At 35.8% G+C, this 26917-nt stretch overlaps 1 protein-coding gene across 5 annotated transcripts in view; it reads left to right on the forward strand.

Annotated features, from left to right (window-relative positions):
- The window catches only part of LOC112680358 (polypyrimidine tract-binding protein 2), a 122852-nt gene that overhangs the window by 37723 nt on the left and 58212 nt on the right, over nt 1–26917 (forward strand). For 4 of the 5 annotated variants that reach the window (XM_025550432.1, XM_025550434.1, XM_025550435.1 and 1 more), the window contains one exon: nt 26781–26888. In XM_025550432.1, the coding sequence (XP_025406217.1) occupies nt 26781–26888 (108 nt within the window). Of the gene's footprint in view, nt 1–4295; nt 5212–26780; nt 26889–26917 lie in introns of those variants that run through there. The other variant, XM_025550436.1, reaches the window with a different exon arrangement.

A 26917-nucleotide genomic window follows, 5' to 3' on the forward strand; every position in this document is an offset into this window, starting at 1 on the left:
GATTGTACTTATGTTTTATATCTGTTATTTTATTTTATTTTTGTATTTTCTAATGGAATGCTTATTGTGTGTTATATTTATATTAATTTTTCTAGTCATCCAACTACAGCAACAATTAAAGACTTAAATTAAAACATTGCCTTATGATATAATATAATTATGATTATAAATTTATGATATAAATTTGAGAATAATATTATAGCCGGGATAGGTAAAATGGTTGATTAAGTTTCAAACTAACTAAAGTAGTAGATTAAAATTATGTAATTTTACTATTTACAATATGGAGTTATCAAAGTTATTGCCAACAGTAGTATAAAACGGCAATTTCAATGATATCTTTTTAAATTTTTGTAAAGCAATTTATTAATTTTGTTAGTTATACTAGTGTATTAGTTAAGATGACATAATTTACATATGGATCAGTAGCTATTGCGGTGGCAGATTTATATTTTGGTATCTGAAACGTTTGGTTTTTCTTAATGATCATGCAATTATTGTAATTTGTTATGTATATTGTATTACATCAATACATATCATTGCGGAGGAATTATGCTATTAGAATCTTCGAAATTAGATTTTCAAAGTTTGTTCAATCATCTATCTTAAATTTTAATGATTCTTTTTAACTTCTGTAAAACTTAAATTTCTTTGACAAATAGTAGTTGTATTAAGCGGATGCTAATAGAACCGTACATTTTTAACAATCATGATTCGACAACGACTCAATAACTATGTGTTTTGTCGTTGAAAAATAAATTAGGTTCCAAATTCCATTATGGAATGTTGGGAAATGCATTTAAATTTTAATAGCTATAACCCTACATAGCCCGCAACGTGCATTGTATTTAAGTTAAAGTATTATCAAATAATTTTCGTTTCTAGTTATACTGGGGTAGTTTTTTCTTTTATATTATTTCTAAGGAAGAAATTAAAATTAAATATTCTTAATAGTTTATAAAAGAATATTTTTTCTATTGTTCCACTTTTAATTTAAATACCCGATTCAAATGTTTTTGAATATTTTTATTCAGTATTATATCTACTCGAGCTAAATTATAAAAAATCGACAATAAAATAAATCATATTTTACTTAATCTTATGATAATTCTTCCATAAAATTGAATTGTTGAACTTTGGTTATTTAATTTTATAAAATTAAGTTTATGGTTAATCGATAGATTTTTATTTTTATTTTATTCTAATCTTGTACAGTTTAATCTTTTACCAGAAAAATAAACACGATTGAATGATTGTTTATTTTTTCGTTACGCGTGAACCTCTAACGACGATAGTCAAATTAATTTAAAACGTTTAATATTTAAATATTTCCATATGGTGTATATTTATATATAGATAGTGTTATAATATTTTTACTAATTTCGTTCAGATATTTGATCGTGTTAATCATTTATATATGATTTTTATTAATATCCAATGTTTGTTTAGATTTGACCAACTTTTGCTTAATTGATTTTCTTCTCATCTCGGTAACGGATTTTACTATGTACTTTAGATCCATAATATTCAATCACTTACGATCGGCATAGTCGTTTATTAATTTGCCAATCGTTCCTTGCGTTAGTTTGTTTATACTAACAGCATTATTAATTTTCCTTAGGGTTTGTGAATAATTGTAAATATTTAATTTCTTAAGTAAATTGGATCGGGTTTGCACCATGGTTTCTAGCAATACGAGTGGCCATGCGTTACTTATATTGACCCTGTACGTACCGATAATGACACCTTTAATAAATTGTGATGTCTATGACTAATTCAAGAGTACAAAAACCGTTCCTCGTTATACCAACTCCCTCTATCAATAATGTAAACCACCTTTGGTTATGTAGTGCAGTCGAGAATCTTAGGCCAGTATCACTTTTGACCAAAATCCGAAATGTTGTACATGTAGAGTATCATATCGTGGAAACTATATATATATATATATAATGCTTTAAATCCGTTTGGTTTCGTCGAGGGTATTTGCTTTGAATTAAAAATGTCTTTCTCACTTAAGTTGTTATACTACAAGATATGTTGTGCGTACTTTGAAAAATTATTTATACATGTATATGGTTCTTATTATTCTAGACACCTTACAACATACCCTATTATACTATGAACTTCTGATGTTCAACTTGTCGGCCCATGTTAATACACTTGTGGCCATTCCAGTGGTCGATCTCCTTGTATCAAACTATCGTAATGCTGCTGAAGTAGTTCATTGGACTTTGTACTTAAGCAATTCTAATTTTTTTTTTTCTTTTTTTTTTGATAATCGTAAAAACCGACACAAGTTGATGCTACTATATATAAGGTTAGTCCAACTTTTGTTCAGCAGACAAAAAATATTGGGCAACGTAAATTGTGAAGTATTTATACAAAATAATCTGCATAATATATTATGTTTTTATTGCAAATTATTAATATTACATTATTATATATAATTAATAATCATCAATATAACATAATATTATTTTTTTTCTTATAATGTATAAATAGTCTATCCTTTGGTTAAACACTAATGACATTTTGTGAATGCACTATATATCCCGGTAACGAAACCGATAAATATCTTATCTCATATAATTTTGGTACGTAGTTTTACTTGAGCTGTAGTATACTGTCACTCAGTTTATATTGTGCAGTGCTTAAACAAACATTTATTTATTTTCTACATTTTATTTAAAATGGAAAAATTTAATGCAAAATTGAATATTGTGTTAAATGAAAAAAATGTGAATTTTTCCATTTTAAATAAAATGTGGAAAATAAATAAAATGTATGCCCGGGCATTGTATACAATGTCCGAATTTTCCACTTTGTCTGTAACATATATATAATTTATAAAATGTGACCAACTATTGATATAGTCCAGGATTGATATCTAAATTCTCTGATGCATATAGTATTACCAATAACCTCGGGTTATGAAATGGGTGTTATTCGATAGATTAAAAAATGGTTTTAGTTTAAAACACTATGATAAAAAATATCATGTAGAAATGCAATCGAATTGCCTAGAAGTCTGTTTATATTCAGCGACAACTATTGGAATCGCATGAGTTGTTTTCATTATTCTAAAAAACAGAAATGTACCTAGTATTCATCTTATACAGTCTGTAAAAATTATTATAATACGATAAAGCGGAGGAAAAAGGTGTGTGTATGTAAAATTGAATAATCGACATGCGAACGGGTTACATATGCCTCAGCTACAACAACCGTTTGTTGATCCAACCTGTAGGATGCGTATTTGTTGAATATACGCATTGCGGCTACTTCCGCGTAACAATTTTATTTCATTTATTTTTCAAATCCCGATACTTTAGTCGTGCAAGTCCATTGCATTGGATTATTTTCCGTCGCATTGCTGCTATATGTGTATGTATATGCGTGTATATATATATATATAAATATACATGATGTTAAAAGACACTTTCGTGTGAAAAAAGAAATTGTCATTTGTTTAAAAGCTAAAATCATGAAAATACTTGTTGTACATGCACGAAAAAAACACGACATCGTGTAGTGCGAACTGGAAGGAAACGCAAATATATCAAACTTCAATAAAAAAAGTTTGAATAGAAAAACACTTATAAATATAAAGGGAAAAATATTTTCTGTTACGATGCTTTTTCGGAAGATCCGCGAACATTTCCTAACAATACTTATTATTTTTGTCCCTGCCCTCTTTTTTTTCGACGTTATCGGCGTTTGTCGTGCACGTTTAGTCGGGTGATTTGTCGCGGCGGATGACGGCGGCGGGGGGCACGAGTAATCGTTTTCGTGCTGCGTTCCGGCGGCGGCGAAATAAAGTTCATGCGTTTAATACGGTTTTTTTCTTAATATTTTTTTTTTTTTTTTAATATCATATTAATCGCGAGCGCATTTATTTTGTTCGATAATTACTATAGTGTACGCAGCACACGCACACACGTACGTGAGTACTGATTGTATTGTCACCCATACACCGCACGTTTCATTAACACATTTACTTCACACACACGCTCGCGCGCGCGTACACTTTTGCGCTACGATTTTGTGTGGAATCACCAGGTGGGTGTACGGCGGCGGAGTGTACGTAGTGCGCGTACTTGACAATGCGGAGAATAGGTTCGCGGGAGGCATAGGTGTAGTGAGAGGGAGCACCGCGCCGATGGGCGTACCTGTGCTTTAGGCTGCGCATGCGCACAGGTCGCGGCGCGCCACCGACGCCGCCGCGGTACTCTACACGCGTACGCACGCACGCACGTACATACACACCGGACCCCTTCGGGCTGCCACCGCTACCGCCGCCGCGACCAGTGCGATCAGAGTCCGCATCAGTACCGGGTGTCTTCTCCGCCACACACCAACGCGCGCACACTATTTTCTCTTTTTCGTCTTTTTTTTTTCTCGTTCCCCTCTGTTTCTCGTTTCTCGTTTTTCTCCTCCACGCGCGCGCCCCACGCTTAACGTAATCGCTTGCTTCTCGTCTGCCGCCGTTGAAAATATCAGCGCGGGCTAAAGAAACCGGCAACGTTCGATAGCGATACAACAATTCAAACCGACCGTAAACATCACGAGTGCGTTGACCATATAGAAACCATCGCAGCTCCTAGCAACGAACACCCCGTAGAGAGCCGCCGATTACCGCAAGAGTATCAGCAGCAACGGCCGATGCGAACTTCGGGTCCTGTTGTTGCGTTACCATTGTCGTAGTCGCGTCGTTACCGCGCCGTCGACTTGTTTGCAGCCCGGCGGGCCACGGTCACCGCGCCAACAGCCATCACGTACTGCTACACGTACCCGGGGGCACTGCACGTAGCCGGAGAGCAACAGCCGCCACCGTTGCGGACTTGTTGCGCGCACTGTTGCTCGCCCGCCGCCGCCGCCGCCGCCGCCGCCGCCGCTGCCACCACCGTCGCTGCCGCCACAGCTGCATACCACCACGTATACCAGCCGCAACCGCCGCCGTCGCAGCAGCAGCAGCCACCGCCGCCACCGTCGTTGCAACAGTATCAGTTGGCCGTTGCCGTGACGCCGCAACCGAAGACGCCCCCGCAGCACGTTGGCCTGTACCACTTGGCCGGTGCGTATCAGCCGCAGCAGCAACAACACCATCCGCAGCAGCCTCTGTACTTAGAATCCATCACGACGGCTCCTCCGACAGCGACCATCGCCACGCCGGCAGCGGCTTCCGCCGCCGTGCAGGACGACGTGGAAATGGTGAGTCCATCCCCGCAACGTAATAACGCAACCCGTGCCCGCCGCTACGGCCCTCCGACCGGCACGTCCGTGTTGCTGTGCGTGCGCACGAACAATTGCTCTAATCCTCCTGGCACGCCGAACCTGTTACCAGTGTCGTCTGCCCTCGCGGTCTTGCCGGGTTCTTGGCCGTGCCTACCCGTAGCGTTCACTCTCGTGAAATACTACTATTGTAGCGGTACGATAGACCAAACATTACGTTCACGAACGGTCGAGTACGTTCGGTAGAAAAGTGTTTGTATGCGCTTGGTAATTGTTTTTCTTCCATTATTGTTCATTATAAAATCAATTATTCGCGTATGATGAACAGTCGTAGACTGTTTCCAATTATTTGATTGTATCTATTTCAAAATTAGTTTATACAAGATTATTATCAAAAGTTTTTCGGTTAATCGTAATGCACAAATCGACATTCCCTTCCGCAGCAGTACGTAACCACTTTATAAAACAATTTTAGACGAAACGATCATCAATCTGTTCGTTTTTACCAATCGATTTTCTTTAATTCACGTTTGTGGCGGTGTATCCCAGTATAATTGTTAACAACATTTGAAACCAGATCTTGTTCTTGACGTGTCGAACATTTATTACATCGCTTCGGATTTTACTCGAGTATTTTCTTCCGATGCGTACCATATATCATTTATAGTTTATGTCGGTTTTATAATAATATATTATGCGGTTTACATTTCGTCGTCATATCATTATTGTATAAATATCATATTCATAATCACTACCAATCGCTATGATATTATAATCACAAGTGATAGTAATAAATAGTGACGTGTTCCCACCACCTGTATTACAATACGCGACATGTTGCATTATTATAATAATACGATACGTTGTGCGCGCAGCGTTTCACGTTTTTGTCTTAAACACGCGTGTCTACGGCTATATATAGGTGCGCGTGTATTGTAATGTTCCGCGTGCCGAACGTGAAGAGAGTCACGTTTTTTTTGGTCGGTTTTCACGTACGCGCGTTTTCCTCCGTTGGTCTTCATCGATGGACACAAATCTTCCCAACCCGTTTCGCGCACCGAGAACCGCGTTCGATTATTGAAAATCGCATAAACGTGTTTTAAACCGTGATGAATTTCAATTTGTTTGTAGTTCGTGTACGTTTGTGTTTTTCTTGGAAACTGTCGGATGTATTATATTCTCGTCGGATGATTGACGAGAAAATCCTTCTCTACTTCAAATTCGTAAATATTTACTCGCGGTGCGATTATTATTTAGTTTTTTTCCTCCCTCGTCCCGTGTTCTCTCCGTTTCTCTCTTCGTTTTTTTTTTCGATTTGTTTTTCGCTCGTTCACGGTCCTCCTTCCCTCTCTTCTTCCTCACTCCGTACCCCGGAGCTTAACATTTTGATAAAACTACGGCAACACTTAAGCGCACTGCCTGATATTCATGAATTTTGTATTTTCAATAATCCCATGAACTCCGTGTTCGCGGTAGAATTGTAAGAATCGGTATGCCGCTCGATGTTGTCGTACATTTTTTATCACGCCGGAATTCCTGCATTGTGCAACGTACAAGTATGAGTGCATTTGCGAAAACGGTTAGATCTCAACCGTTTATTCGTGTTTTATTTTTTTATGATTTACATACGTGTGTACGGTGTGTTCTCTTGGTGACTGAACACGTATGTTCAAATAATAATTATAGAATAGGTGTAGTAAGTTTTTAAATCCAATCACAGACAATTCGCATTGGTCGGGAAAAAAAATAAAAACACATAATGTGTTCTTTTCAAATTCATTTCTAAAACGTTCAAGGCTGTAATAATGAGCGCGTAAACGATGAAAAAGCTCGTTAATACTAGGCTGTCACGTACGTGTCCACCTTTTTTTTCTGATTTTTTTTCTTTCTTTTTGATTTATTGTATTTTAAAGAAAACCATTGTACGCGTGATCGATATTCATTTATCGATTGAATACACTTCGTAATTAATATCACGTTGTTATTTGTGCTGTCTATATCCATAAATACTTTCGACGTTCGAGAAACATTAAAACCATATATTTAATATTTAGTCGCTCCGCTGTGTGTAGTCCGCGCAACCCGTAACAGTTCGAAATTTCACACCTTTAATAATATTCGTGCTTTCGTTGCCATAAAATTGTAATTACTTGATCGAGCGATGTAATTAAATATTGAACGCTATCCCCGTGCAGTGCACAGTGGTAATAGCTGGTTTACCGATAAAGTGAAATGTCGTAAAATATATACAATCCTCGTATATGTGATACAGTCTCCTATAAGAATAAATGCGTGTTTATATATATATATATATTATAAAGCTAGTATAGAGTAGTAGAGTGAAGTATGATTGGGTTCATTAAATAATAATACGATTCGGCGGAGCAGCTGCCGTGCGCCTAGATGTTTGAAAACGACGCAATAACTTAGGGTCCAGTACACGCTACGCTGAGGAGGGACACTGGTAGGTCGGATAGTCAGGATCACACGCACTCGTATTGAATAGTATTGCACGCAACTCTTGGTCGCAGTTCACGACCATACGGGTTTGGTCGAAAAAAATAAAAAACGATAATATTAAAAAAAAATTTTAGTTACCATAATATATATATACGAAATCCCCCCCGGGAGGGGGGACGTGTGGAGTTGCAAGTTATAAATTGAACAAGAAAGCTTAGCGGGGGCCTATCGTAAAATCAAATCGTGCACGTGTCTTGGGGTTTTATCTTATTATATAAATTTCTCCGCAATGCCCGGCGATCATCGACTCCGGTTCGTCCGGAACGTGTAATTTGTAGAATTCAAAATGAAATCATCGTCCGCGAACACACACGAATGCGCGCGAGGCGGATTGTGTACCGCCACCTTGGTCCTATCAGGATTTCTCGGCTCAAAACATGGTATGCAGTCCGGTAACGACGGTGCACGAACCGAAATCGTACGGTCGGTCGTTGCTGTCGTGATTGTTGCCGCGGCGTGTCCTCGTCCACCTCCGCCGCGAACGGCGGTAACCTCCTCTGGCTCATGATCCTACCATTACCGGGTAACTGGTAATTTGTGTCCGCACACATTCACAGGTATATTCACGTTATGCGCGCGCGCGCACGCGTGTGTGTACAGCGTACGCGCTCGGTGTAATTTACTGTACGACGGACGGCGGTCATTATGCGCGGCGATGGCGATTCCTCTCCCGGGACCGCGGGAATCTCCTCCACCGCGTCTGCGCTTCGGGTGGGGCGTGGGGTGCTTTAATGTTAATCTACTCGAGATCACGGCCGTCCGATGCCTCGTGATATTCCCCTCCTTTGCTTACGTCCGAAACGCGCCAAGGTGAACTCGCACACAAAGTGCGGTGCCCTCCCACCCCCTTGTGTGTGTGTGTTCACTTCCTCGGTATTTTTTTCTTCTCTAGGACACGCCCACCTACCATAATAATAGTAGGTTCCAAAAGATAATAGTTTTGATTTTTTCTTTTTCTTTTTTTTATACTTCTTTCCGACTATGTATCGAAAATATTTATTACTCGTAGTGCGCGCTTATATCGGTGTTGAAGTAGAACAAAAAATAATTAAAAATACGAGTATTTCTTTGGTGCCTGCGTAGCAAAATCGAAAAACGATGGAAACGCGAACGAACGATTTATTTTTCTTCTTCCTTCCCCTCGTGTCTACCGAGCACTCCGATAGTAACTTTCAGTTTTTTTTTAACGGAAGATGAACAAAAAACCCTATCATCTTTGTCATTGTCCGCGCCGTAAACTGGTTTTTTCTTCGTTTTATTCTACTATCGGGTTGAACGTTACTCTTAATATAATTATTGCACAAACGCACCACTTGCACCAAGCGCATTACTATATGAGAGAATGCATCATTGAGTCGATTGTATCCGTGAACCTTAAGCGATTTTCTGCTCGTTTTTAAAATACTCCCTAGACAGTCGATTTTCGTATAGAATTTCGGAATTTAGTCAGTGGTCCTGAGGATCAAGGGTTTATTCTCGTTTCGGTTTTAATACGATGTCCATATCACCGTGATATGTCAACGACGTCTACTCGTGTACATAATAATACGTTTAGGTGGAAAATGTATATTATTTTTTTCATTTTCGCCATAAAAGTCATTTTTAATTTCTATACGATTGTACGTCCAGTAATATTAATGTATAGTTACCGCGAGTTATCTTATGGAGCAAGTTTCCAGTTACTTTTTCACCTTATTTTTAAATATTGTATTTAAAGTTATACAACATAAAGTTTAGCATTGGTGCATTCATTTTAAAACCATGATGTTCTATATAATGTATGTTATGTTACCACATTGATGTTTGTACGTCATTATCTTAATTAAAAATAGCGACTGATCGAAAACATTTAATCCGCAGACTGCGAACCGATAATTTTTTTGTCGTCGTCGTTGTTGCAGTAGTATTTACAAAAATAAATTCACATCATAAAATAATAATCCGTGTTGTATACGAGTATTGCCTATGTGCTAGAGAGAACTTATTCGTGTTAAAAATTCCATTTAAAGACTAAATGTTTCATTTTACTATTACTATACACGAGAATTTTGAATAAAAAAAAACCATTGAAGTTTGTGCATAACCGGTTACAAATGACAACTTCAAAAACACTAAAATTAATCGGACAACTGATTACTTTGATTACATTGATTTTTGTATATTACGTATATATCATAATAAATATTGTTTCTGAACAAGTATTTTAAACACGACTACTTAGTAGAATCGAGATTTTGACAATTTTGCAGTGTGTTTTAGTTAGAACTATTATTATACGTGTACTATTCTATAAATATAACAAAAAAATTATTCCATGTTATTTCATAAATTGTATAATTATTTAAAATTATTAAAATTACAGAACATTCTTTGTCTTTATAAGTATTTAGGTACTATATTTATAAAATATTACATACACTTTTGTTTGTAATATTTTCTACGTTTCTATTATATTGGTCACGAAAAAGAACCTTGATTCGTTTCAATAGAAAATAATATCTATTTCGTTTGTAAATCACATGTTCTGTTCCGTCGGTTACACAGAGAGTTATACAATCGTTAATCACAAATACTATTTAGTTCTATCTTGTTTAGATATTTATAAGAATTATGTATTTCAGTATTAATTGTGAGTCATTAACGTTTTAAAACCCTACGATTTAATCTATTAATTGCATTCATCTATTATATTTGAGACTTAATTATTTAGGCAGCTTCTTGAAAATTTAATTGACATATGCTATTTCAATAATAGAAATAACTTAGAAATACAATCATTGATGCATTTAAACAGTTCACAGTTTGATGCAGTTACAAATTTTTGAAGCATACAAATTTAATTTTGAATTATTGAAACTGTCAGACGCAGAACCGGGCTTATGTTTAAACAATTATATATTAATTATATATATTAAACAATAATAAATAACATTACGATGGTTTTTTTTTGTGAAAAACTCGTTGGATAACTCCAAATAAAATATCGGCGTTCTGGATAATCCTGTCATTGAACTCAAAACTTATAATTTATAAATGAAAAAAAATGTTTGTACGGTTTTTGATATTAATTATTAAATCCTTTGATTAATCCTTCAATATTATTTAAAAAAAATAAATACAAAACGAATGCGATCGGTATACAAATCTGAGTTTAATATTTTTCTTTTCCTTCAAATATGTATGTTAAAATCATTAGAAGGGATGATTTTATATTTTAAAATTGATATTTAAAATTTCTATGATTGGAAAGGAGAAGAATACCTCCTACGTTGTCCAATTCAAATATAATTTTCCAACAAATCAGTTTGTATAGAATACTGCAGAATTACAAGTTTTATAATAATAATAATATGTCGAATCTATGACCAGAATACCGAATTATAATGTTCACCGATTTCCCCTTCTCAAATTATTCCAATCAAGTTTTTCACACTTCCAAAAAAACTCGTTCCCGTGCATATATCCCCAGGCGTATTTCCTGAGCCATTGAGAGTCGTTATACAGACGTCACTACCAAAATATAGACGGTTTAATGCACTATCGTGTGTAGGAAATACAAGTGTCGTATGTTTGTATTTCGACTGCATAAAGTATTATCCGGTTATTGCTCGGCCCAATATTTTTACATGGTTTAATTAGTAATAATTATATAGTTGTTATACTGAAGTAGTGTTATAATTTTGAGAAATGATTTTCCGGTAGTGGTGTGTGAATGTCGTAAAATGTATTTTTGTACAAACGCCATGGTCACTTTCGCTTAATTTCTTCTCTTCCAGCGGAGTGGCGGCGAGCAGGACGAAAACGATTTTCAATTTCAACTTCCAAGGTATTTTTTCCCGACATCGCATCCACCGCCAACCTGCGGAATCTGTTATTAGAAGATTCCCGAAAACGGTAGCAATAACTCACTATCTCGACGGGGGAGTTAAAAAAAAACCGTATTTAAAGATATATATATATATAAAAGTTCGCCGAGGAAAAACCGTGTGTAATAATAACAACAGCGAAATGAGACGTGCGTTAAACGTCATGTACCGTACGTACAGTGTTATATTACAGCTCTACAACTACCGCGTGTGTATATATATATATATAAATATAGGGGTACACGTGTACGTGTGTACCCCGTGTGCCATAAATAACGTGTGTTTCGATTAAAAATGTTTGGACGCGGTCGTGCCCGCAGTAGTAAATCAGGGAGAAAAAACAAAATTATAAAAAGCCCGCCAAAAACCGGTTGACAGGAATGCGGCCTGTGCGCTGGATCGCGGGCGCGCACATCGGTGAGCATAGGTCATGGATGTACGACAAAAATTAGTCGTGCGAACGATACGCGCGCAAGGGGCTATTATTATTACCCCCGAAGGTGGCCCGGGATTTTTGGTGCGTTCGTTCGCGAATGTTTCTCTGCCAATTGCTCGTATACAATCGTACGTTATGTTGCGAATCAATTCGTTGACCTTCAGATGTGATTTTCCACGGTAAAAAAGATATATTTCCGTTCTTTCGTCTCTTTTTTTTTTTTCTTAATTTATTTATTGTCGACACGATACATTCTTATCCACCTCATCTTGCTGCACTCGCGTACGACGGACTTCTCGTGGGTAATTGTTTTGTTATTATCTTCGTCGTCGACGTGGTAGTCATTTTTATTTTTTCTCCGTCCAATTCGTTGTGATGTTTTTATACACGTCGCGCGCCGTGCGGAGCTCGCGCGCACTTTTCGAATGAATGGTGGCTGCTGTAGTGTAACGAATGCTGCGGCGGCGGCGGTGTCGATGCCGTGCCTTGACCAGTCGTCGTTGTCTTCCACGCATAAAGACCGGTTCCCTGGCCCGGCACAGTCAAGGTGAACCGGTCAATAGCCCCGGCTACAGAGGTCCTTGACTCTCACGACGACGGGCCTCCGACCATTCCAAGAGAACATAATCACTTTCTTCAAAAAAAATAATAATAATAATAAAAACAAAATAAATATTGGAATAAATTGGTTATTTTTGATTTTATTTTATATCTCATGGATTTACATAATTTTCTTTTATATAATTTTCATTCCCCCCCCCCCCCGTCCACCACTACGTTTTTTGACACCCCTCCACCTGACGGAAATATGTGCGGATGACTCATCGGTCAATGGACCATGTGTACATGGATATAAATGTGCACATGCGTTCGCGTACATGCGAGCGCGCGCACGTTGTGCACCGCCGAAAGGAAACGACACATCGACTGTTGCGTGAGAATCGTTTTCGGAGGGTGATTGGAAAACGTTTTGCACGTGTGATACGCGTTTCGGTGGAGGGCTTTTCCGGCCGAGTTTTGTAATCTCTCTAGAAACGCGTTCGTCGTGAACAACAGAGGAAGGATACGCCGTCGTTAATGTCTTCACGCTATCGTGATCTTCGTGTAGGCCTCCGCATACGTATTCCCAGTGGCAACGAACGCGGTTCCCCTCTAGCGCACCTCATCGACGTGCACTCTCCCACCTTTCCGTTTGTACGCGTACAAGTATATATAAATTATTTTAGTTATTTCTGTTATAAGTATTTGTGTGTGTGCGTGTTTGTGTAATTTTTTTCCCCGTCTATTTTGCTCCTTGTATTACTCCGACCGCAGGACAAAGAACCTTCAAGTCACGGATTCCTGACCGGGCACTGGTCCGTGACTGCTGCGCGACTACGATCGTCGTCTTCGTCGTCGTTTTTGTTCCTTTTCCCTTCTCCTGTAACGTTATGTTATTATCATAGCCAACACAATCCAACGGGCGTGTGAAATAATATGTTCGTTCTCGTTTGCGAGAATGCGATCGTTTGTTGTCCATCTAATCGTCGGTTATTCATCGGCAGGCAAATGGATTTCGTTAATTCGTTAAGCCCCGACCACCGTGTTTGCGTTAGAACCGTTGTGGGTTTAAGTCAAAAATAATGCACCGTCGAACCGTGGTTTTGGTCCGTATTATGACCGCCCGTTTTACTCATTGTTTTTACGGGTTGTTTTTCGATACTTATGTTTTTTTTATTGTTGTTGTTGTTGTTGATGTTATTTTTAATCTTTCATTTTCAGCATTCATTAAGTACCTTCCATATTTCGTAAAACATAGATTTTTACTATAAAATATTATTTGCTATTGCGTGTTTTTCTGTTTTAATCAATCTGATGCGTTTTAAATTCAATAATAGTACCTACTTATATTTTTTTCTCGTAACTACTACTTTCTTATTACATTTAATGTCAATTGATATAATCGACGAGTGTAAAACATAAGACCTTTGCACTCGAATATATTGTCAGATCACATAAAAGCCTAATGATGTTTTATGGTTGGAAAAAAGTACAAAAAAAAAAAACTATAAACTTATTATACCTACTTATGTTGAAATCAATTTTATTAATACTTAATAACCGTCTAATAAATCACCATTGAGACATTTATCTGCGTTATAACGATTCGCTCCGACATTCACCTGACAATTAGCCGTATTACTGTACATTGGTGTATGAAATATGCAAATGTCAATCGAGTTCTTTTTGATTTTTATATCGTTCCCACAAGATTGCAAGACTTATGGTCGTAGCATATACACTCTTCCTTAGTGTAGAATATTTTATACGATATAATATAAATTATGATAAAATAAATATTAACGAATTTTTCATGTAAATTTATATCATTTTTACGTATATTTTTAATTTTTTTGTTGCTACTGCCGCTTATAACTGACTGAGTTCAATCTAGTCAAGAGTAATAGCAGTAGTATTGGATTTAGTGTGGTGTGTATACAGAGGATATGTTGTGATGGTGTGACGTTGACGGCGTGTGAGAGGGTTGGATTTTACATGAATATGTTATTGTGCCCGACGTCTAGTCGCCCATATTCTCGTGATGGTAACTGGTGAGCCACGGTTGATCGTTCGATGATGGGACGGGGGCGGAAAAGCGTTAAATTAATGAACTCCACCGACGAAGACGAGTGTACGACGGTGAGAGTGACTGAGAGAGAGGGCAAGAGTTGTGTGGGGATAATGGCGCTGTCACTCGGCCGTATCATTAGACACGTCGCGAGACGTCAATGCACATACACTACCAGATGTGCATTGAACCTCAAGAGTGTGGTAGTAAGGAGGGGCTGGTGATTGTGGTGAGTAGATATATAGATAGATATTTAGGTAGAAAGGTAGATTGGTAGGAAGGGACCGTTGTGGGTAGATAGGACGAGTAGGCACGGTAGCGAGAGGTTGCTTGTGTCAAAATCAGAAAGTTAAAACATGAATTGCGTCGAACGACGTACGGCCGCAAACGGAAGCGGGTCAGGAAAAATCCCTATGCCATTTATACCGCGTGCATCGTATATGGAGGTACCATCAATAACGCGTTATTTACGCGTATATATTAACGGGGGTCACCGGTGCCGTTGGCCTTCCGGGCTTAGGGCACAGCCGTTAAGGTTTCGCATCACCTGAGTCCTGTGTGTACGATTTATAACCCCTATGAACAGCCCATTGGTCGGACGAGCGGCGAAGCTGCGCATGTGGGCGAATATTGGTATGGGTCGCCGCTTGTTTATTATACCACCCTCACTACCACTCTAACATTTTCATAATTATTATTATTCATCCGCGGTAATCTGTATACCTATATGGTCAATTTTTTTTTCGTCCAGCCTTTATCGACGTGCGTTATGTACACGACAACCCTTTACATCACGTTTTTGAAGTGCTTATGTATATATCGGTATACAATCCCATTGCTTCGCTCCCTTTCCAATACACTTGATCTGTTTGTGTGGTTTAAAATATTGATGTCCTCTCCAATGTTTTCAGATACATAATTTCGTTGTAGCGTTGGGTGAGATAACACCGAAGGAAAACGCTCCCTTCATAGTGTATATGTCTTTAGTAAGAGAATATTATATTATTTTGTAGCTGTGCGCTGTGTAAAGGGTGTATCCCGAAGAGAGGTCATGTGTACACATGAGCTATAACTTCTCTCTTATTTCGCGTTCTTCACCTTGTCTCTGTTCCCATCTCCCACTGTCATTCAACGATTTCAATTTAATAATAAATACCGGCCGAGCACACATACCTCATTGGACTATTTTCGTCCCTTATACTTCGAAGTAAATATATATAAGAGATTGTTGTTTCTAACTGTATGTAGACCATCTTCCGCATAAATAACAAAAAATAAAAATAAAACAAATAAGATGATAGGTAAGCAAAGTTTGGCTATCTTTTGAAGTTATGAAAATAGGTACAGGTGCGAGGTCTTTGACTAGACAAAATATAAATGGGGTCCTGGAAATGTAAAAGGGTTAGAAAAAAAAGTTTAAATCCTGCTGTGGATGTAATTATCCCTTTTTGTGTTCTTGCTTTTAGTATACTTTGACACGTTCAGTATATAATACAAAAGATACATCAAATCACACTCTTACTTATCTTCTAGCTTATATACCTACAAAGCGCTTGTCTATTAAGCACGTTTGAGTCCGGGAGTATGTGTGTATATCATTGCAATCAGCGTTAATGACTTGTGATCCTTGTTGACGGTGGCAATAATCGTTGGTGTGTGCGCAGTGTACGTTTTGCTACCGATGCCACCGGAAGAAATTTCGGAATCTTTGAAAGAGTTATGCAGCTTAAATTAGATTGGGAATGTGCTCTGGGGAATCAGCAGTCGTTGTGCACAGTTGAAGGTGTTCTGTTATATATATATATATATATATATATATATATATATATATATATATATATATATATATGTTGTGTTTGTATGTATATATTTAGGCAAATATATAAATAATGCCGTACGACGATTTTTAAAATCCCTCGGGGGCCTATGAGAATTAGTGTTTTACGCGAGTAAACGCACCAGCATCCCTCCAGCGGAGTGTTGCAGTTGCTCAACTGCGATAAAAATATATCGCCAGCTAATCGTAAAAAAAAAAAAAGTTTAAACGTAAAAAACTTTTTATTCCCTTGGTTAACGAAAAAAATATATTTATTTTTTACATTTATGTATTTTTAACAATCAGAACGACCAGTGTCGTGTTTTGCACATTTTGTCGGTCTGTCGTCGAAATAATTATTTCACTCCGCGTTTGCCTAATGTAATAAAAATTTCATTGTTTAAACATATTTCATTTTTTCAGCTGTTTTTATATTTTTTTTTAATTTTAATTTTATTATTACGATTGTGTAATAAAATTATGATGCACGGCTGGCTATTTATTGGATTTATGTTGGTACCTCAATATTTAATATATTATTCTTTTACTATTATGTATGTGCTATAGTTGTACTAATCATCAAACTTGCGTGCAACGTTTCATTAAAGTTCCTTGGCCAATTCGAGCGTTTCATTCAATTTAAATATTATTTTATGCTATCGAGTTATTATAGTTTAGTTAAACAATTGTATATCATTAACTCGATTATTCAAATAGCGTAGTTTAACGAGGTTTAACAAACAAACGCATTCATCTTGTTTTGTATAATCATAAGTAACACTTATTTTATATTATATTTAAATCATTGTGAACACTTTAAAATGTTTGGTATTCAAAATTGATCGCCCCTGCTTAAACGTTTATTTTTGTATATTGTATATCTTATTAATATTATCGTATATTATTTTCGTGTGTGTGTTGTTTGAAAACGAATTATAATCATGCTTGATGTTTGATTCAATTAAAGTGGACTTACTCGGATTTTCAAAACGTCATCATCGATTACTCACGCGCAATTTTCTTTATTTATAAATCGCGACTTGCGTTACCTGACTTTCAATATAACGTACTAATATAATGTTACATTATATTATATTGACACATTAACACATCCACACGTAATAATACAAACGCACACACACACACACACACACACACATATTTTCTTTATATAAGGTCTTACGATCAACGCTCGTCACATACATACACACCTATATCCAGTGACAAAAATTCTGGGAAAATACCGTCAAAGGCCAACTTATGACTCTTTAAATGATGCACTAGTCTATTGTATAATTGAATAAATGTGTTCCATTTTATTTATATTGTCTGTGTGAAGGTGTAAGAACTTTACACAAGTCAACTTGATTACTGCTTGTGGTATATACGAAATTCATTTAAATAAGTGTTGAATGTGATTGTTATTTGTATTTAAGCTGTTTTCAAAATCGTTTTGATTCGTGGCTGATACTGTCTGTCCCCCCCCGATACAGTTACATAGGGGTGATAACTTATCTAAAAGATCCACCAACTTTCTATTGTGTATTTCATATCCGACAATATCTATCACTCCGTACCATTATATTACAATATGTTAGCATATTATGTTTATAGTGACAACATAATAGCAGTATAATGATATGATTGTTCGGTATTTATTTTATTTTTATTTTTTCACCCAAGGATTGTATGTTCTTCGTTTTTTCCATGATTTGCAATATTTTAATTTACAAAATTAAGAAAATATAATCTGTTATAAACGGCCGATTGTACGGCTCAGAATTTTTTTAATCTTAAACTCATCTTATAAACAGTCAATTAAATAGAAGTTACATCGTAGATGTAATACTGTCGCATTTTCGAATAAAGTTCATTTTTTGCTTCTGCGGCTGTATTTTTTAATCTCGTCAGTATAGTGAAAGCTTTTATGTCTTTGAAATACATAGTACACTTCAAGGAAAATAAAATTATATTCGGCTATAGAATATTTCTTCTGTGCCAGAATTATCCTAAATATCCATTGAGAATATCAATTATATTTATTTAAAAATGTACACTTAACAGAATGGAGTCGATAAAGATAAAATAATAATAATAATAAAAAAAATATTAGTAATAATAATAATAATAATAATAATAATAATAATAATAATATTTCTAATTTAATGCATGTGTAATCGTATTTTAAGAAGAAAAAAACTAAAATATACTTTGCAAAGTATAGTAAAGTATAGGATGCACCGAAAAAGATTCCAATATAATTGGAGGAAAGCTCCGGTGTGCAGAGCGTTAGTAAATTATGATTGTATATATATATATATTAGATATATCCTGATATTTATATTTATACAACTTTGTTTTATTTTTTTTCCCCTCGGACGGACAAGAGAGATTTTCTCAAAGGAATATGGAAGGGAACAAAAAGACGGTGTTCAAAGAAATGAAGTTTTTCTTTTTTATGTAGGTATACAGATATTTTCCAATTCGTCGTAAACCAATTAATGTGTTCGTAGAAAAGTATCGCCAATATATTTTCATTTTAGCATAAACACTCTTTCACAAATCAAATACAATCATCCGAGTCTCTCAGTTTTATTTTTTATTTTTTAAATCCGTTTTTTTCTCTCCGTAATTTGTTTTTAGATTTCCCTGCGGAAAGTGTTCTGTCGATGACGACCAAGCGCGCGTCTGTTCAATGCATGCCCTATAATATTATGTGCTCGCGCGGACGCAACCATATGTACGCGCGGCGGTTAGAATAGCGCTTATTATTACTAATTTTAAAACAAATAACCCTCTGTTATCGTTTTACGACCTGCCACTAAATTACCACAACCATCACAACCATGGCTTGTTGGTCCGCGGTGGTTTACGTACGGATACCATAATCTGTCTATTGATGTTAGCATTATTTTATTTTTTCTGGTAACAAACACTTTGAGAGTTTTTTGTGTTTGCATGTCACCCGACGATTTTCGTGTCTCGTAGTACTATACAAGTACATAACGCGTGTACGTAATATTGATGTATAAAAAAAAAGTATCCCAACGACATGAATGTATCCTTTCATGAATATCTTAAGTGGTGTCGATTAATAAGTGAGAGAGAAGGAGGATATTCGTCTTGTTACCACCGTTTATATAGGTACGTATAACAATGTATATGAAGTGGTGGAGGAGCGTTACCGTACATTGTTGCTATCGTTTATCCGGGGAAGAAAAGATGTCGAATTATTACTTAATGACCAGAAAAAAAAAAACAATAGACACCAAACCACTGCACTATACGCTGTATCCTTTTTTAAATATGTGTTATCAATAAGTATCACGTGTGTTCTTCATTAACTAACTATAACAAACATCGGTTACGTTTCATATAATTTTATCGTAGAATATATTAATATTGGCATCCAAATGTTCAAAAGTTGGATTAAATCCACTTCGCAGTTTATCATATGGTTACTGCGATAACGCGGAATGAATTATACCATTCACAGTATTTTCAAAAGTTACCATGTGGTACAGCCGTCTACAGACAATTATTTTATCTGGCACTGTATGCATACGTATGCAGTGCAATGAATAACTATAATGTAATGAACAACTATAAGGTATAAATATTGTTTTAATGTCGTTTGGGTGCCACGTTTGCGTGTCTGTTAAACAACGACGCGTCGAGTAATAGGAAAACGTGCATTTATATAAATATCTATCTATAGATGTGCACGTACGGATGTATGTATACGTGTGTATCGCGGTGTCCCCTGTGATTTGGCAATATTCTACTGTACGCCATGGCACGAAAAAAAAAACAACAGTTACATTGGGTTTTATGATGTGTGTGTTTTCCGTGGTGGGCGAGGAGGAGAAATAAAATAAATTTGCCGGCGATTTGTTTCCTTTACCTCCTTTATTTTCTTCTCTACCTACCATTGTTGCCACGCGGTCCCTGCACGATTTGTATAATGTCTATGTGTTTACCTCTGCGCCACTGCCGCCACCGCAACCGCCGTTATATTCTCTCATGTGTACTTTCGTTTTGTGCGTTTTTTATTTTTTTATTATTATTATTATAAGTCGTCCTGCATAAAATTATTATGTTATTTCTCACATAGTTCATTTTTTAACATTCCCACTTGTAATACTGATGGTAGAAGAGGAAGAGGAGGGTTCTTCAATTTACGCGAATTCTCGGTGTCGAGTTGACTGTTGGTCGTTTGTGCCCCATGTAGCAAACCCTACTGTGAATTGTTTTATTTTATTTTATTTTAAATCTGTATTAGTTTTTTATCGCGTACATAGTTAATATTACTATGTTTTTTTCTGAGCGTATAGGTAAGAAAATGGAAATTTTATTACCTGGATTAGAAGAAAAAGTATTTAATTAGCAACTATTTTCAAGTAAAATTAAAAAACCCATTTAATTAACAGTCCTGGTTGTATATTTTATATACATACATATATATATATAAAAAATTATACATTAATAATTTGTGAAGTCGTTTTCTATCTGGTAAAAATATTTTGTGGTTTTAGTAGACATAAAAAACTGTTGACGTGAACAGAAGTAGAAGTGGTTACCGTTTTAAAGTCACAAAATAACATGAGAGGGATGCGCTATGTAATACTGGTGTGATTATAGATTTCATAATACATGTTTCTGGCTACTACAGTCATAAAAAAAAGAACATAAGTGTTGCTGAGATGAAACATACTGTTATTATTTGTATATGTAATTTTTATAATTTTTTTCTTTCATTATGATTATTTCGTGAGTGCTCAAAGGATTCGTTAAATTATTTGAAACATTATCTAACCAATTGGCTGTGCTCGCAGTGTACGGCATCTTCTTGTGAGTTATTTTTCGGAAGAGGACATTATAGAGATCCAGCAAGTGTATGATTGATAGATCGCTGATTAAAATATAATGGGATACTCGACGTATGAAATACATTCGATTTGACGAGGAAAAAATTCACTTTTCAAAATACGTTCATGTTTTATTCAAAACCTAAAAAACGTCTAACGTAAATGTTACTGAATGTGTAACGTACGTACACGGTATTGTTTTACAAACAAAAAAACAAAGAGGAAAAAAAAAACAGAAAGGAAAAATGCGTTAGGAAAAAGAGAAAAAGCACCTCGTGAAACGGTATACAAAAGACGGATAAAATGAGGCGAAAAGCACTTTGTGACTGGCTGTAAATAATAAATGCGCCGGATTTCCTGGATTATGCGTCGAATTTTCTACAGAGGAAATTAGCTTTTACCAAATTCCGAATTTTTACTTTTTTTTTTCCATGTGTCCCGTATACGCCACCCAGTTAAGCGAAGACGGATCTCCGTGGTGGTTTTACAAAATATTGCATGATACCTACACTATTACTATATGTATGGGAAAGTAGAACATTTCTTTCATGTAACGTATTCATATATTATATATGGAAAGTGTTCCACACGATATCGATCAAAGAGTTTTTAATAAAATCACGTACGCCGTAGAAATAATGGTTAAAAACAATACTGTAGATTTGATGGGAATATTATAAGCATGATTAATTGATCTCGACCGATTTAATTTATATAGGTATATGTATTCATACATGGATGTGTTCGAAACTTATCAGATCAATAACGAGTCGTCGTCACGTGCACAAACTTTTTTCGGTTTTGATTTAAGCGTCGGTTGCTGTGGCGGCGTCTGTGTTTTGCCAAATTATAATAATAATATGTCCTAAATTGTTTTGCGAACTATTTCGCGCACGTGTACACCCGTATAGAGAAGAGTTATTATAAACTTTCGTCGATAGTGTGTGTTTGTTGTACTTCCACCGCATGAAAAACATGTATGCCCGTTTGTACTACAGCAACTCCATGAAATCGACAGAGCGAACAAACATCTTGGTTTATTAATCTTCACCTATTACATAATGGTTTTTCCTACGTAATATTTATTTATATTACGCACTGAAGTTGTAAATTCTGACTGATTGCATTCGACTTTCGTACGCGATAAATCTATGTTTTCGATTTGTAGTTTATAACCGACCATTTGATGTTACTCTGCTGCAGTTGACCATCATATATTTTTATAAATTTTTGCGGAAATCCAGCTAGTTACAGATGGCTAGAACTTTCCCATGGGAACACGGATCAGACCGTTCTCTTATTTACTTTTCGGGTGCGAAACGAATTTTATTTTTATTTTTTTTACCTTAGTGTCGTTCGACGTATATTTTTCTCCGTCTCGTTTTGCCGAAACGACGAAAATCAATTTCGGGTTTGTGTGCCGTCGGGGAATAAAACAAACTCGCACCCGCGTCTTGCTGGCCGATTTATCACTCTACCTTTCCAAGAGATTCACAATAAAAGAAGTTTTATACTCTGACGATGAACATATGGTAGCAATGCCGATACATTTTTTTTTCGTTTTCGTTTATTTTACTCGCGAGTCCAGTGTGCTATGTATGAGAATATTAGGTTTCCATATCTTTGAAATTATGATTTTCGTGCGTATTTTACCGCGAGTTATCATCGTAACCTGCGAGAGAAAAGCAAAGTTTTTATCTTCTAATGATACTTTCCCGGGAATCGGCTAAACCATTTCGTCTGTATATCTGGCCTCTGCCCAGGTTATCACTCACAGATATAGATCGAAATATTTTTTATTTTTTTTTTGGCCTTCGCCATTTCCCGGACCTTCGCAATTCCTCAGACGGCGTCCCGTGTAGGCAATTCAATGGCACCACCGTCTTTAATCTAATCCCCTATTGCGCCCGGGGTGGCTATGTTTACTGATAAAATATCATATGTATAATTTTGACATCTAATTTCCTCCGATGACATCCGGAACGCGCGGCTAAACATTATATTCACATACGTATTCACGGGAACTCTACACAACATCAGAATGTACATCGCCATTACTACGCGACGCTTTCTGTATACTAGAATTCCGCTTGCACGTGCGACACTTATGTTTTAAACAGTTTGGATCAAAATTGATTCGGTCGATCGCTAACTGAAATGTAACTCCGAACTTTACGATTAAGATATTATTTTTTCAACGTAATCGCGTGTTTGAATTTCACGTATTCCGGTAATTATAACTATTCATTATCTTAACTTAAACACGGAACGCGTTATATTACTCTAGTCCAGTGGATGCGTTAGCCACATTTATATTCTGCCTAACGAATATTTCTCATGTCGCGTACACACAAATTTATGTGTATATACCTGTTCGATTTATAAAAATAATTAAATTAGTTCGAGTTGCGCGTTTATATATTGTACAAATGTATATATATATACATGGTGGTACAAAAGGATTTCCGAGCGAGAAAAAAAAAAAAAAAAAAAAAAAAAAAAATAATAAATAAATCAAAAAAAAAAAAAAATAATAATAAATAGAGAAATAAATAAAATAAAATCTACCACCTCCGCTTGTCCGGTCTACATACTACATAATAATTCCATATATATCCTCCAGTTAGCCTGCCGAACCGCCGCCCTATTACAAGGGTATACACCTACGTATAATCATATTACGATAAAACGCGCGTATTTGTTGCTTTAGGTCGAACGGTGTGTAATTTAATATTGGACTTTAAAATAACTCGTTTGTACAAAATAATTGCTGTTCATAAAATATTATTGTTGCGCACTGCATCAACCGTAGTAGCAGCAGCGACAGTGAATGCGACTGCGTGAAAATCGACAATCCGCACGTATGCCGCTACGGACGCCCTCAAATCGTATCCGAGATACGTTTTGTTTGTAATATAAAATAATAATGATAATAATAATAATAGTAGTAATAGTAATAAATTGTCACCGAGGTGATATTCTTAGCGTGCAGTAGTCTAACAATAGTATCTCGATAGTTTTGATCGTTATGTTGTTACTATATTATCGAGATGGACGACGGCGCGCACGTTCTTTTCGAATTATGTACGGACACTTGTTTGAATCAAGGTCTATTCGTCATTGGTTCACTATCACGGATCGACGAGCTTCTTTCCGATACCAATCTTCACGCTCCGCCGAGTACGAAATCACCTGTGAGCGTCACGACGACGTCGTGTAGTCCATTGTGTGTACAAAACGAAACCCTTAAATATCCGAAAAGCATTGATTTCGGTCGCACACCTTTATTTCAACCACATTTAAATATATACAAATCATGTTTAATTATAGGAATTCGATAATTACATGTACGACTGCGTTGTGTGGAATTCTATACGAATGCCACGTGTACTATATTACTATCTTATTGTTGTTCGTACCGTAATAACAATTAGTAATTATGTAACGCTGAATGGGGGTTATATTGTACGACTTCTAGCTTCAGTAACTATGAAATCATTTTTTCCCGTTTCGTATGTGTTTTATCAAAGTTTTATATTGATATATTATGACTGTTATGCGTTTTCAAATTCGAGTTTTGCTCTTAAAACATTTTTTTTAAACAATGTGATTTTACGAAAGAAATGTATGCCTGTAAACGGTTTTCTCTGACCGTTTTCTACGAACATTGCTGTATGCAATCCCTGACACAAATTTCTCATGTCTTACTTTATTATTATTATTATTATTATTATTATTATTATTATTATTATTATTTTTACAATTTTTCATCCTACTGGCCGTGTCAGATCCACAATTCATTCTTTCAATTAACCGCTCCTCCTCCTCCTCCAGCCATGAATATAAATGGTGTTCTACGAAGGGTAGAAAACTTTAACGTTTTTCAAGTTCTCGGTATCTAAAAAATGCCGGCATCCGGTGGCTGGATTTTTTTTTTATAATGTTACCTTATTTCCTCTGCTTCTCGCACGCTCGCATAAAGCCCTATTTAAAACTAATTACTCGTTCAAGAATTCTGTCTGCCCGGTAAACGACATTTGCATAATAATAATAATCATAATAATAATAACCATAGTAATAATAATTACAATGAAACAAAAAAAGTCTCCTGTACAATATCCGGTTGTATAAAACTATATTTAATTTTTAGGGCACAGGCAGTATAGCAATGGCGAGGAAAAACTCGGCTTAGCATTTGTTTCATCACTCTCTTGTGCATATATACAATGGTAATTTCGACGAGAATATAATTGACTTATTGGAAAGTTAAAAAACTATTATTAATTACGATTATTTATACCGTAATTCGGCTGTCGTCGGATTTAACAAAAATATCGCTCGTATACATACACCAGTATCTCTTTTATTTATTTATTAATTTTTTTTTTTTTGTGATGGATTATGATTTTTTTTAGTTTTTACACACTCCACCTGGGTAAGCTGATATAAAAAATACAATGTATAATAACTGGTCAAGTTTGAAAGTCGCTTGAACATCAGTGTATTAAAAAAGCGCGACAGGTAGGTGGAATATAGCGTTTTACCCAATTACGCATTTTAGTGTTCCCGAGTGTTGGGGTAAATATTTTAAGACCCGGCTGATAATATTTACTTCACGAGGTTACAAAAACCTATAGCGCTATGGAAATTGATTCATTTTTTTTTTTAATACACAAATAAATGATAAATCTATACGACTATATTTAATAACGAAGTTATGAGTGTATAAAAATGAAAAAGAGAACTAATAAAAAAAATGTAGATAGGAATGAAATTTTCCGTTTTAGTTATTTCAAACACAGAGAAATGTAATCAATGGGGAAAAAATTAATTTCGTTCAATCACAGTTTGTTGGGAACTGACAAACAATGTATATATTTATATTACATTCGCCGTCATTAAGCGTGCTATATATTGATAGCTTAGTTTTGTTTTTAAACTTAATTTCATATACTTTTTCACTCGTATAGAAAACAACATATTTTCCAGATCATGTGTTTTTTTTTTTACTTATAATATAGATTTATGTACATTGTACACGTATAATATAATAAATATTAAATTTATATATATATTAAATGAGCTGTCCCCAACACGTACAAAGGTCTTTTGACGTTATTGCCTGATGTAAATGAATTTTTTTTTCCACCCCGATAGGAGAATACGTGCACAAAGGTTGTGCTGCATGGATACAGAAAAAAAAAGAAAGACTATGTAAACAAGCAATGTGCTTTTATAAGTCCACCCCGTAGAACTTTTTATTATTATTATTATTATTATTATTATTTTTTTTTAATGACGACTATCGTGCTTCATTAGAACCCTGCATGAGTGAAGTGGTCGACTGAAAACGTTGGCGCGAGTTAATGAACATTTTATCCCGTTGTGTCTAGTGCTGTATCTAATGTAATTTTTTTTAAACTTTTGTTCACAGCGCGGGTCTGACGAGATGGTTACATCACCTGGAGTTGAAGGAGGACCGGTAAGCAATGGAGACACGATGGGAACTAATCACGTGGACAACAATAACGATGCGAAGAAGGTAAATGGCCGATTTTTATTATTATTATT

The sequence above is a fragment of the Sipha flava genome, unplaced genomic scaffold (genome assembly GCF_003268045.1).
Source record: "Sipha flava isolate LNK unplaced genomic scaffold, YSA_version1 176_pilon_pilon, whole genome shotgun sequence".
NCBI classification, from domain to species: domain Eukaryota; kingdom Metazoa; phylum Arthropoda; class Insecta; order Hemiptera; family Aphididae; genus Sipha; species Sipha flava.